Source organism: Gavia stellata, chromosome 39 (assembly GCF_030936135.1).
Source record: "Gavia stellata isolate bGavSte3 chromosome 39, bGavSte3.hap2, whole genome shotgun sequence".
NCBI classification, from domain to species: Eukaryota; Metazoa; Chordata; class Aves; order Gaviiformes; family Gaviidae; genus Gavia; species Gavia stellata.
Genome location: NC_082632.1, coordinates 44,882 through 58,297, shown reverse-complemented (window position 1 = coordinate 58,297; position 13,416 = coordinate 44,882). Strand labels below are relative to the sequence as shown.

Below are 13,416 nucleotides of genomic sequence, written 5' to 3'. Positions count from 1 at the left end.
GTAAGTGTCGAGGAGGGTTGGGGGGGACGTGGCGGCGCCGGGGTGGGTTCTCATTGCGCTCCGGCCATGGGAAGGGGGTGGAGACCCCCGGCCCCCACCACGGGCACCCACATCCCCCGGTGTGTCCGTCACCCCCCCCCAAAACGGAACCCGTGTCCTTGGTCCCGGCGCCGAGGACGTGCCGAGCGCAAAGTTATGGGGTGCGCCAGCGCAGCCCCCTTGGAGGTCCCCGTGGGGAGGGGGTCACCATCGCCGTTAACCCCCACCCCGCACCGGCACTGACCCCCCCATCTGCCCCCCCTCAACCCCACTTCTGCCATCCCAGGGACACCGAGCGACCCCGAGACGGACCCCCCGCCAGCCGGTGACCCTGAGATCGTCGAGCTGGATCCGGCCACCTTGTCGGCTCACCCCCAGGAGGGTTCACCGGGCGAACGGAGCCCGGGACGGGAGACCTTGCAGTGGACGGTGGTCCAGCAGATCGACTCCCCTGGCGCGGCGGGAGGTCGGCGCGGCAGTAAAACCGGATCGGGAGCTGGCGCCTTCTCCAACTTCAAGAGCATCATTGTCTTGCAGAAGAGTTACGAGTGCGGCGAGTGCGGCAAGAACTTCAGCTGCAGCTCCCACTTCAGCAAACACCAGCGGACCCACACCGGCGAGAAACCCTTCCTCTGCCTTCACTGCGGTAAGAGCTTCAACGTCAGCTCCAACCTCTACCGGCATCAACGGGCTCACGCCGATGAACAACCGGCTCCACCGGCTCCACCGGCGCGTCCCCGCGGCTTGCCGTATAAATGCGAGGAGTGCGGCAAGAGTTTTCGCCGTAACAAGGAGCTGGTGACCCACCAACGGTTGCACACCGGTCGCTTGCCCTTCCAATGCGGTCACTGCGGTAAGAGCTTCAGTTGGAGCTCTCATTTTGACCGGCACCAACGTGTCCATACCGGTGAGAAGCCCTACCAGTGCCCCGAATGCGGTAAGCGTTTTAGCCGGAGCTCCCACCTCTACCGGCACCAACGCACCCACGCTGGCGGTCGCTCTTACATCTGCACGTATTGCGGGCGTAGTTTTGGTAGCACCCTCCATTTTGACCGGCACCAACGCACCCACACTGGCCAACGACCCTACAAGTGCACCTTGTGCCGGAAAAGTTTTGGCGATGGGCCGGCGTTGGTCAAACACCAACGCCTTCATCTGGGTGATGGTCCTTTCCGTTGCGAAGAGTGCGGTAAAGCCTTCGGCGCCCGTGCCCAATACGCCCGGCATCGGCGTAGCCTCCATGGCGGCGGTGAGAAACCGTACCGTTGTGGTGATTGCGGGAAGAGTTTTTCTTGGAGCTCGCATTGGGAACGACACCAGCGTATCCATACCGGCGAACGACCCTACCAATGCGGGGACTGCGGCAAACGTTTTGGCCGGACCTCCCATCTCTACCGACATCAACGTACCCACGCCGGCGGGCAACCCCACATCTGTGCCGATTGCGGGAAGAGCTTCAACAGCACCCTACACTTCCATAAGCACCAACGGGCTCACGCCGGTCCCCGGCACGCCTGTCCCGATTGCGGCAAGGCGTTTGCCGACGGTTCGGCGTTGGCTAAGCACCGACGGGCGCACGCCGGCGAGAAGCCTTTCCCTTGCCCGCAGTGCGGCCGACGTTTCGGCGTCAGCTCCCACCTTCACCGTCATCTCCGTAGCCACGGCGAGGAGCCGCCAGAGGAACCGCCGGATGAGCTCACGCCCTGTTAACCGGGGGACGGTGGGGCGGGGGGGACACACATAGGGTTGACCCCCTCGGCTGGTTCCCATCCCCCCGCCGCTGCCGCAGGGTGCCTCGGGTAGCCCCCATGTGTGATGGGTGCCACGGGGATGGGTGCTCCCAAGCCGGTGATGTCCCCCGGTGGCACCAACGCCGGCCCCGAGGACGTAGTTTTTGTAGGGTAGCGTAGGAAGGTAGGGTAGATAGGGGAGGATGGAGACGGGGCTGGGGGGCCGGGTGGGAATTGGGGGCGGGGGGGGCCCCTCCAGGAAATCAGACCTAATCCTACCGACGGACATCGGGACATCCCGACCGTGCTCCTTCTCCACGCGTAGTCCGGGAGAAACCACCTCCACAGGTGTTGGGGAGACGGTGCCGAGCGGCTGGGGAGGCGCGGAGGGAAGGGGATGGGGTTGGGGGTGCGGGAGATTCCCACCGGCTCCTTTGCCGAACTCGGAGAGACCCCAAAATATTTGGGGTGGCTTCATCCCCTTGACCATCCCCCCTTCCCTGTGCTGCCAGCTTTGACCGACACCCAAAGCCCGAATCCTCCCAGCCGCGCTTGGGGCGTGATGATGCCATCTACCAAACGACACCATTTGGGGCAAAAAACCAAAAACCCCATTTTTTTCTGGCTTTGTTGTTTAAGAAACGAGCCCCGGCGTCCACCCCCGCCGGTTCCCAGCCCCGCCGTTCGGCTGCCGGCGATGCTTCGGCGCGGACCCGGCGTTGAGTGGTTTATTTAATGTATTTATTGTATTTATTTGGCGGGAGCCCACCCGCGGTTGGAGGAACCCAACGTCTTGGGGTGAGCTGGAGGGCTGTTGGGGACAAAAGCTGGGGACGAGGGAGGAGGGTTTGTCCCCGAGCTGGCACGGGGACGCGGTGGCTCCTCTTGGGTTGCTTGATCAACCACCGTGCGAAGGAACCCATGGTGGGAAGCCATGGGTGATGGGGAGGAGGTGGCACCACCCATGGCTGGAAAAAAAGCCCCAGGAGATGACGGGGAGAGTCACCTGCGGGTATTTCCCAGCTGAAAAGAGGGGAACCTTTGGGGTGAACCTCAGGGATGGGGAACACGACCCAAATCCGGGGCGGGGGGGGAGTTTCCTGGGGGTTTTGGGGTCACGGCCATGCCGGCTGCCTGGTCCGTCTCTTCCCAAGATGAGCAGAAGATGTGTTTGTATCGTGAATAAAAATAGCCTAGCGCAAAACCCGGCGGGTGGCTTCTGCTTCTCCTCGGAGGAGCGGCGAATCCTGGGCTCTTCCCGTGCGGAAAGTCAGAGGGATTATGGCGGGCGGAGGCGGGGCGGTGTCCAAAATAACCCCCCTCTGCCTGCGCCCGTACCGGGGAAACTCAACCAGGCGGGCAGCCTGCAGCGGAGCCTGGTCTGTGGTGGCGGTGGCGGGTCACCTACCAGGAGGTGGAAGGTTGGGGCTACGTGTCCCCCCATAACCTGTGTAGTGTGTCCCCCCCCTGAATGCCCCATATTTTTGAAGGTCCCCCCTTCCCGGCCACGTCCCACACCGATGTTGGTGCACTGTCCCAAATACGCCCAACGGCAAACACGCAAATCCCTTCTGCCTTCGTTGGGTCCAGGACGATCTCCAAGGAGGAAGATCCTCTGCCTTCGTTGGATCTAGAGGGGTTCTCCAAGGAGGAAGATCTTCTGCCTTCGTTGGGTCCAGGAGGATCTCCAAGGAGGAAGATCCTCTGCCTTCGTTGGGTCCAGGAGGATCTCCAAGGAGGAAGATCCTCTGCCTTCGTTGGGTCCAGGACGATCTCCAAGGAGGAAGATCCTCTGCCTTTGTTGGGTCCAGGAGGATCTCCAAGGAGGAAGATCCTCTGCCTTTGTTGGGTCTAGAGGGGATCTCCAAGGAGGAAGATCCTCTGCCTTCGTTGGGTCTAGAGGGGATCTCCAAGGAGGAAGATCCTCTGCCTTCGTTGGGTCCAGGAGGATCTCCAAGGAGGAAGATCCTCTGCCTTCATTGGATCTAAAGGGGTTCTCCAAGGAGGAAGATCCTCTGCCTTCGTTGGGTCCAGGACGATCTCCAAGGAGGAAGATCCTTTGCCTTCGTTGGGTCCAGGAGGATCTCCAAGGAGGAAGATCCTCTGCCTTCATTGGATCTAAAGGGGTTCTCCAAGGAGGAAGATCCTCTGCCTTCGTTGGGTCCAGGACGATCTCCAAGGAGGAAGATCCTCTGCCTTCGTTGGGTCCAGTACGATCTCCAAGGAGGAAGATCCTCTGCCTTCGTTGGGTCTAGAAGGGTTCTCCAAGGAGGAAGATCCTCTGCCTTCACTGGGTCCAGGAGGATCTCCGAGGATCTTCTCCCTTCAGTGGGTCCAGGAGGATCTGCCCTGAGGGGACCCCCCCACGCACCCTCAAGCTTTTAGGGGGCCCAGGGGAGGGCTGGGGCCCCCCGAATGAGCCTGCAGCTGCCTCCCCTGCACGTGTGGCCCAGACAGAGGGGCACCCTGCCCCACACCGCTGCCAGACCCTGCCTGCTACCGGTCGCCGGGTGTGGAGTCTCCGGTGTCTACCACTGCGGTTGAGGTACGACGAACAGTCCGTTCCCCAGTTCTCTTGGCCTCTGCTTTCCTTGGGATGTGGCCTCCAGTTTCCTTGGGATGTGAGCACCTCATTGGGCATCTCTTTGGGCAACTCCTTAAGCAACTCCTTGGGCATCTTCCGCATCTCCTTGGGTATCTCGGGCATCTCCTTGGGCATCTTGTGTATCTCCTTGGGCAACTCCTTGGGCATGTTGGGCAACTCCTTGGGCATCTCCTTGGGCATCTCCTTGGGCATGTTGGGCAACTCCTTGGGCATCTCCTTGGGCATCTCCTTGCACATTTTGGGCAACTCCTTGGACGTCTTCTTGGGCATCTCCTTGGGCATCTTGGGCAACTCCTTGGGCATCTCCTTGGGCAACTCCTTGGGCAACTCCTTGGGCATCTCCTTGGGCAACTCCTTGGGCAACTCCTTCAGCATATCCTTGGGCAACTCCTTGGGCTTCTTGGGCAACTCCTTGGGCATCTCCTTGGGCATCTCCTTGGGCTTCTTGGGCAACTCCTTGGGCATCTCCTTGGGCATCTCCTTGGGCAACTCCTTGGGCAACTCCTTCAGCATATCCTTGGGCAACTCCTTGGGCTTCTTGGGCAACTCCTTGGGCATCTCCTTAGGCTTCTTGGGCAACTCCTTGGGCATCTCCTTGGGCATCTCCTTGGGCAACTCCTTGGGCAACTCCTTGGGCATCTCCTTGGGCATCTCCTTGCACATTTTGGGCAACTCCTTGGACATCTTCTTGGGCATCTCCTTGGGCATCTTGGGCAACTCCTTGGGCATCTCCTTGGGCAACTCCTTGGGCAACTCCTTCAGTATATCCTTGGGCAACTCCTTGGGCTTCTTGGGCATCTCCTTCGGCAACTCCTTGGGCATTTTGGGCAACTCCTTGGGCATCTCCTTGGGCATCTCCTTGGGCTCCTTGGGCATCTCCTTGGGCTTCTTGGGCAACTCCTTGGGCATCTCCTTGGGCATCTCCTTGGGCAACTCCTTGGGCAGGGGACCGCCGCGTCAACCCCTGAGGGTACATTTGCCCCCACCTCTGAAGGCCGATGGATTTGGGGCTCCGGACCCCCATGTTTGACCCCCCCACCCCCTTCCCCTTCGAGGGTCCCTAAGGGCATCCACGGCGAGAGAGGACAAGAGTAGGGGTGCAGGGGGCAGCGGGACGAGCCCCCCCCCCACCCCGCCCCACCCCATCCAACAGCATCGCTCGCTAGGGATTCTCCAGTGTCTAATATAGGGGTTGAGCACCCATAGTGGTGGGGGGCACCGGTGGTGGGGGGGTGGTGGAATCCGGGCGCTGGGGAGGGGTCGGTGCAGCCGGGGGTGGGGTGAGGGGGTGTCGGGGGGGGGGTGAACCGGAGGCGGGGGCCGCTAGAGGGCCCTGGCTGGTGCGGGAGGAGGAGGAGGAGGAGGAGGGGGAGGAGGAGGAGGAGGAGGAGGGGGGGGGGAGGAGGAGGAGGAGGGCGGCCACAGCTTCACTGTATCCGGGTCACACGGGGAGCCGCCTCCACCGGGACCGGTGCTCGGCGAGGAGGGTCCCCGGAGCCCGGGGGGGAGCCCCGGGAAGCCGGGCTGGGCCCCCCCTTCTCCCCGCCGCAGGTAACGGGGGGCCCCCCCCCAAAAAAAGGTCCCCGCCCCGGGGTGCTCGCTGGTTGCACCCCCACCACCCCCCCCCCGCGGTGGGTGCTCCAGGGGTGGGGTGGGGGGTTGTGTCCTGGGGGGGGGGGGGAGATGGGGGTGCAGAGGTGGGAGGCCATGGGCACCCCAAAGAGTGGGGGTGCAGCCCCTGGGCACCCCAAAGAGTGGGTGAGCATCCTCTGGGCACCCCAAAGAGCAGGGGGGGCACCCCCATGGCACCCCAAAAAGCGGGGTGTATCCCCTGGGTACCCCCAAAGAACAGGGTGCATCCCCTGGGCACCCCAAAAAGCTGGGTGCATCCTTTGGGTACCCCAAAGAACAGGCATATCTCCATGGCACCCCAAAGAGTGGGTGAGCACCCCTTGGGCACCCCAAAAAACTGGGTGCATCCCCTGGGCACCCCAAAGAACAGGGTGCACCCCCTGGGCACCCCAAAAAGCTGGATGCATCCTTTGGGTACCCCAAAGAACAGGCATATCTCCATGGCACCCCAAAGAGTGGGTGAGCACCCCCTGGGCACCCCAAAAAACTGGGTGCATCCCCTGGGCACCCCAAAGAACAGGGTGCATCCCCTGGGCACCCCAAAAAGCTGGGTGCATCCTTTGGGTACCCCAAAGAACAGGCATATCTCCATGGCACCCCAAAAAGTGGGTGAGCACCCCCTGGGCACTCCAAAAAGCGGGGTGTATCCCCTGGGTACCCCCAAAGAACAGGGTGCATCCCCTGGGTACCCCTAAGAGTGGGGTGCATCCTTTGGGTACCCCAAAGAACAGGCATATCTCCATGGCACCCCAAAGAGTGGGTGAGCACCCCCTGGGCACCCCAAAAAACTGGGTGCATCCCCTGGGCACCCCAAAGAACAGGGTGCACCCCCTGGGTACCCCAAAGAGTGGGGTGCATCCGCTGGGTACGCTGAAGAGTGGGTGAGCAGCCGCTGGGCACCCCAAAAAGCAGGGGAGCACCCCCTGGGCACCCCAAAGAGTGGGTGAGCATCCTTTGGGTACCCCAAAAAGCAGGCACAGCCCTTGGGCACCCCAAAAAGCTGGGTGCATCCCCTGGGTACCCCAAAGAGTAGGCCTATCCCCATGGCACCCCAAAGAGTGAGTGAGCACCCCCCTGAGCACCCCAAAAAGCAGGGGAGCACACCCCTGGGCACCCCATAGACCAGGCAGCAACCCCTGGGCACCCCAAATTGTGGGTGAGCACCCCCTGGGCACCCCAAAAAGTGGGGTGCATCCCCTGGGTACCCCAAAGAACAGGGTGCAGCCCCTGGGCACCCCAAAAAGTGAGGTGCATCCCCTGGGTACACCAAAGAACAGGGTGCAACCCCTGGGCACCCCAAAAAGCGGGGTGCATCCTCATGGCACCCCAAAACACGGGCACACCTTAGCTCCGGACTCCCTGGGTATCGGGGTGCACAGCCCTGGAAAATTTGGGGAGCAAGGAGGGGGGGAACGACACAGACACCCCCCCCCTTCCCCACAGAAAAAGGGGGGTATTGGGGTGCTAACGGGGATGGGGGGGGGTCTCTTGTCATTGCAGGGGCCGGACGTTTGGTTGTGGGGTGACGCCACCCCCTTGGGACCCCCCCGTGTCCCCCCCAGGGCCCCCCCCATTTTTCAGGGCCACCATGCAGGAGAACTACGAGAACGTCATTTCTTTGGGTAAGGGGCACCGAGGGACGGTCTCATTTGGGGGGCGTTGGGTCATTCTGGGGGGGCCCAGCACCATTGTCACCCCCCATGTGGAGGTTGGGGATGTGTGTCCCCCCCCAGGCACAATTTGGGGGGGCTGTGAGCATCCCATGGCCTCAGGGTGGATATTGGGGGGGGGGGGTTGTACCCCAACGCTGCCTCAGTTTCCCTTGGAGCTGGTGGAAGCCTGTTTTTGCCCAAAAGTGGAGCGTTTCACCCCAAAACGGAGGGTCTGTTGTTGGGGGGGGGGAATTGGGGGGGCTGGGGGGAAATGGGGGTGAGGGAGCCCCTCACCGGGGCGTCTGGGCGCCTGAGGACCAACCCTTCTTCCCGGCAGCGGAGGAGATCGCGATCAGCTGGCCGCGCATCACCGCCTTCGCCGAGTCCCACCGGAGGCGGGGACTGGCGTCGGGTGAGTTTTGGGGTTCGGCGGGGGGGGGGACAGCCCCCCCAAAAAATGTGGGTCAACTCCTTCGGTTGTGGGGATCCCCCCCAAAATGTGGGAGAATTCCTGAGGTTTGGGGGAAAGGCCAAATTGGGGTGAAGTCCGTAAGTTTTTGGGGATCCCCCCAAATTGGGGTGTATTCTGTAAGTTTTTGGGGACCCCCCAAAATTTGGGTGCATTTCTTAGGTGTGGGGGAACCCTCAAATTTGGGTGAATCCCTTAGATTTTGGGGAACCCTCACATTTGGGTGAATTCCTCAGGTTTGGGGGAACCCCCAAAATTGGGTGAATTCCATAAGTTTTTGGGGACCCCCAAAATTTGGGTGAATTCCTTAGGTTTGGGGGAACCCCCACATTTGGGTCAATTCCATAAGGTTTTGGGGACACCCCCAAATTTGGGTGAATTCCTTAGGATTGGGGGACATCCTAAATTTGGGTGAATTCTGTTAGGTTTTGGGGACCCCCAAAATTTGGGTGCATTTCTTAGGTTTGGGGGGACCCCCAAAATTAGGTGAATTCCTTAGGTTTTTGGGGACCCCCTTGAAATTTGAGTGACTTCCTTAGGTTTTTGGGGACCCCCCCAAATTTGGGTGAATCCCTTAGGTTTTTGGGGACCCCCAAATTTGGGTGCATTTCTTAGGTTTGGGGGAACCCCCCAAATTTGGGTGAATCCCTGAAGTTTGGGGGAATCCCCGAATTTGGGTGAATTCCATAAGTTTTTGGGGACCCCCCAAATTTGGGTGAATCCCTTAAATTTGGGGGAACCCCTAAATTTGGGTGAATTCCATAAGTTTTTGGGGACCCCCCAAATTTGGGTGAATCCCTTAAATTTGGGGGAACCCCTAAATTTGTGTGAATTCCATAACGTTTTGGGGAACCTCTAAAATTTGGGTGCATTTCTTAGGTTTGGGGGACCCCCCAAATTTGGGTCAATCCCTTAGGTTTGGGGGGACCCCCCAAATTTAGATGAATCCCTTAGGTTTTTGGGGACCCCCCAAATTTGAGCGACCTCCTTAAGTTTGGGTGACCCCCCAAATTCGTGTGAATCTCTTCTCTTTCACACCCCCCCCCCCCAAATTTCAGTGAACCTCTTAGTTTTTTGGGGACCCTTAAATTTGGGTGAACCCCTTAGGTTTTGGGGACCCCCTAAATCTTCATGAATCCCTTAGGCTTTTTGGGGGACCCCCCAAATCTGAGTGAATCCCTTAAGTTTGGGGGACCCCAACCAAATTTGAGCGCCTTCCTTAGGTTTGGGCAACCCCCTAAATTTGGGTGAATCGCTTATTTTTCGGGGCCCCCTCAAATTTGGGTGAACCCTCAGGATTTTTGGGGACCCCCCCAAATTTGGGTGAATTCCTGGGCTTTTTAGGGCTCCAAGGATTGGGGCGTTCGGGTTGTTTTTTGTGTTTTTTTTTTTTTCCCCAGGGGTGGAAGCGGAGGGGGAACAGGGTCAACCCGAACCCACCCAAATCCCCCCCTCGGCGGGGGCCGGTTCCAGCGACGGGGGGGTGAACCCCGATTTACGCCGCCAGTTGGGCCTGATCCTGCAAACGGCCGGTCGGAGCCAGGTGGAAAAGATGCTGCGGGAGTTGGTGCGGGAGCAGGGACAAGGCGGGAAGCGCCGCAACCGCAAGAAGACGCCCAAGGATGGAGGTAAATTTGGGGGGGACACCTTCCGAAGACCCCCTCCGCCCTCCAAGACCTTCCCTGAGATTCCTCCGTCTTGGGATCATCCCATGGGATATGAGGTGGGGGCAGTTTTGGGGGGTTCAGGGGGTGGGTTTTCATTGAGTCATGGAAGGGGTTGGGTGGGACAGGACCCACCTCCCGGGTGGGAATGTCTTCTCCCCGCTTGGGGTGCTCGGAGCCGCGGCCAACCTGACCTTGACCGGCTCCAGGGATGGGCCACCTCCGAGCTCTCGGGGCCACCTCTTCCCGTGTCCCACCACTCTCAGCGGGAAGAATTTCTTCCTTGGATCTAGTCGGAATCCGCCCTTTTTTACCTTAAAACCATTCCCCCTCGGTCCCACCAAAACCTCCGTCCCCATGACGCCTGGTGGGCCACCACGAGGGCCACCGCGAGGACCACCATGAGCCTCCTCCTCTCCCGGCCCGGCAGCGGACACGGAGCCGTCAACCGCGACTCTGGATGCCGCCACCCACCCAATCCCTCATCCGCCGGATCCCAACTCCTCTCCATCTTAGGGAGAAGGACGGCGCGCGGCACTGCGCCAAAGGTCTTCCAGAAGTCCAGCTCGATGACGTTTCCCCATGTTGGGGGGGGCTTAAAATGAATTTGGGGGGCGGGCGTTGTGCCGGGAGGGGCTCATGGTTTCTCACGCCGGTGCAGGCACTGGCGCCGGGAGCGGGACGGAAGAGGATTCGGCAGCGCGGGACGGCGAGGAGACGGCGCTGGAGGAGGCCGACCAGCGCCAAAGCGGGGGACAGGCGGGCGAACCCCCCGTCGTGGGTAAAGGGAACGGGGGCAAGAAGGGCGGCGCGGCATCGCCGGCATCCCGGGGCGGTTGTGCCGAATGCGGGACGCGGAACCGGTCACAGAGTCCGGTAAAACCGCGCCGGTGTTCCGAGTGCGGGCGGCGGTGTCGGCAATCGGCTCGGCAGCCGGAACGCGGCGGGGAGAAGCCGCACCGGTGTGGTGACTGCGGCAAAGGCTTCAGCCGAGGGTCCAACCTCGCCCAGCACCGGCGTATCCACACCGGTGAACGACCACACCGTTGCGGTGATTGCGGCAAAGGCTTCATCCAACGCTCCGACCTGGAGCGGCACCGACGGGTTCACACCGGCGAACGGCCATATCCTTGCGGCGACTGCGGCAAACGGTTCAGCGTCAGCTCCCACCTCGACCGGCATCGCCGTACCCACGCCGGCGGACCCGGTCCACCCGCCCAACCCCGCACCCGTCCTCGACCACCTCCGCCGGAGGGGTCGCCGGCTCCTCACCGTTGCCCCGAATGCGGTAAGAGCTTCGCCCAACGTTCCGCCTTGGCCAAACACCGGAAGACCCACAGTGGCGAACGGCCTCACCGCTGCGGCGATTGCGGTAAGAGCTTCAGCCGAGGCTCCAACCTCACCCAACACCGGCGCATCCATACCGGCGAACGGCCGTTTGCTTGTGGCGATTGCGGCAAAGGTTTCATCCAACGCTCCGACCTGGAACGGCATCAACGGGTACACACCGGCGAACGACCCTACACCTGTGCCGAATGCGGTAAGAGCTTCAGCGTCAGCTCCCACCTTGACCGGCACCAGAAGATCCACGCGGCCGAACGGGCGTCCTACCGTTGCCCCGAACATCTAGCCGGCTTCTTGGCCGCTCACCGTCACGGTCGCCTCTTCCAATGCGCCCAATGCGGGCGATGTTTCAGTCAAGGCGCCGCCTTGCTCAAGCATCAACGCGCCCACGGTGCCGGGGGAACCGTGGGGCAGTCCCCCAAATGCCCGGATTGCGGGAAGAACCGGGGCAGCGCGGTGGGGTTACGTCCCCGCGCTCAGCAATGTATGGATTGCGGGAGGGAATCGGATACCGGCACCGGTGAGACGGCGCCGGCGGCACCGCCGGAGAAACCCTATAAGTGCGGGGAATGTGGGAAGGGGTTTGGGCAACGTTCGGCGCTGGTTAAACACCGGCGTATCCACACCGGAGAGAAACCCTACGCCTGCGGGGACTGCGGGAAGGGTTTCATCCAGAAGTCGGACCTGACCATCCATCGCCGGATGCACACCGGGGAGAAACCGTACCGTTGCGGTGAGTGCGGCAAATGCTTCAGCGTCTCCTCCAACCTCATCACCCACCAACGCACCCACCTCGGCGAGAAACCCTACCAATGCCCCGAATGCGGCAAGAGCTTCATCCAACGCTCCGAGCTCACCATCCACCAACGCGTCCACACCGGCGAGAAGCCCTACAAGTGTCCCGAGTGCGGCAAGTGCTTCAGCCGTAGCTCCCACCTCAACCGCCACCAACGCACCCACGCCGGGGACAAGCCCAAAGCCGCCGCCGCCACTGCTGCCGCCGCCAACCCCTCCGGCGCCTTCTCCAGCGCCGCCTTCTCCCCGCCGTTGGGCGGCCCGGCGGCCCCCATCCCCTCGCTGCCCTCCTTCCCTGCCTCCCCCTCGCCCCTGCCCATCCCTTCCCTCTCCAGCCCCGCCCTGGACCTGCCGTGGGCCCTGTCCTTCCCCGCCCGCGCCTTCCCCCACCCCTCCTTCCCCTCGGCGCCCGCCTCGGGGGCCCAGACCTCCTCCCTCATCAACTGAGCAGCGGGTGCCGGGCCCTGGGCGCGGCTCCGTCCTCCTCCCCACCTCCCCAGCCGCTCGCCCAACGCCCAACCGGAGTTGGCCTCAAAGACGCGGCGTTGGGGGCGGTTGGTCCTACCCGGAGCCGTTCAGCCTTCGTGGGTTAATTAACGCTCCCTCTAATTAGGGGGACGGGGAAGTCCCCTTCATTCCGCGGCTCCGTCCTCCTGCCGACCTCCCCAGCCGCTCGCCCAACGCCCAACTGGAGTTGACCTCAAAGACCTGGTCAACCGGAGTTGACCTCAAAGACCTGGTGCTGGGGGGCTTGATCCCACCCGGAGCTGTTCAGACCCGGTGGCTAATTAATGATCTCTCTAATTAGGGATGAGGGAGCTCCTCCATCCCCAGCCGTGGCCCCGGCTCCATCCTTCCCCCTGCCTCCCCCAGCCGCTCGCCCAACACCCAACCTGGGTTGACCTCAAAGACCTGGTGCTGGGGGGCTTGATCCCACCCGGAGCTGTTCAGACCCGGTGGCTAATTAATGATCTCTCTAATTAGGGATGAGGGCGCTCCTCCAACCCTGACCGCAGTCCCAGCTCCGTCCTCCTCCCCAGCCGCTCGCCCAATGGCCAACCGGAGTTGGCCTCAAAGACCCGGTGTTGGGGCGGTTGGTCCTGCGGGGAGCCGTTCAGCCTTCGTGGGTTAATTAACGTTCCCTCTAATTAGGGGGACGGGGAAGTCCCCTTCATTCCGCGGCTCCATCCTCCTGCCAACCTCCCCAGCCGCTCGCCCAACGCCCAACCGGAGTTGACCTCAAAGACCCGGCGTTGGGGGGGTTGTTCCTACCCGGAGCCGTTCAGCCTTCGTGGGTAATTAATTAATATCTCCCTAATTATGGGGGAATGAGGAGTCCCGCCAAGCCCCGGCTCCATCCTTCACCCAACCTCCCCAGCCGCTCACCCAACACCCAACTTGGGTTGACCACAAAGACCCATGGGAGGGCGGGGCTTGTTCCCACCCAGAGCCATTCAGCCTTGGCAGCTAATTAATGATTTAATTA

General features: G+C 61.7%; 1 protein-coding gene across 1 annotated transcript in view; it reads left to right on the top strand.

Moving 5' to 3' along the window:
- LOC104255182 (zinc finger protein 721) overlaps positions 1-12,377 on the top strand; it is a 43,118-nt gene extending 30,741 nt beyond the window's left edge. The window contains 4 exon segments of the mRNA XM_059833101.1: positions 577-1,700; positions 10,733-10,985; positions 11,046-12,181; positions 12,266-12,377. Of these exon segments, the coding sequence (XP_059689084.1) occupies positions 577-1,700; positions 10,733-10,985; positions 11,046-12,181; positions 12,266-12,377 (2,625 nt within the window).
- The last annotated feature ends 1,039 nt before the right edge of the window (positions 12,378-13,416 follow it).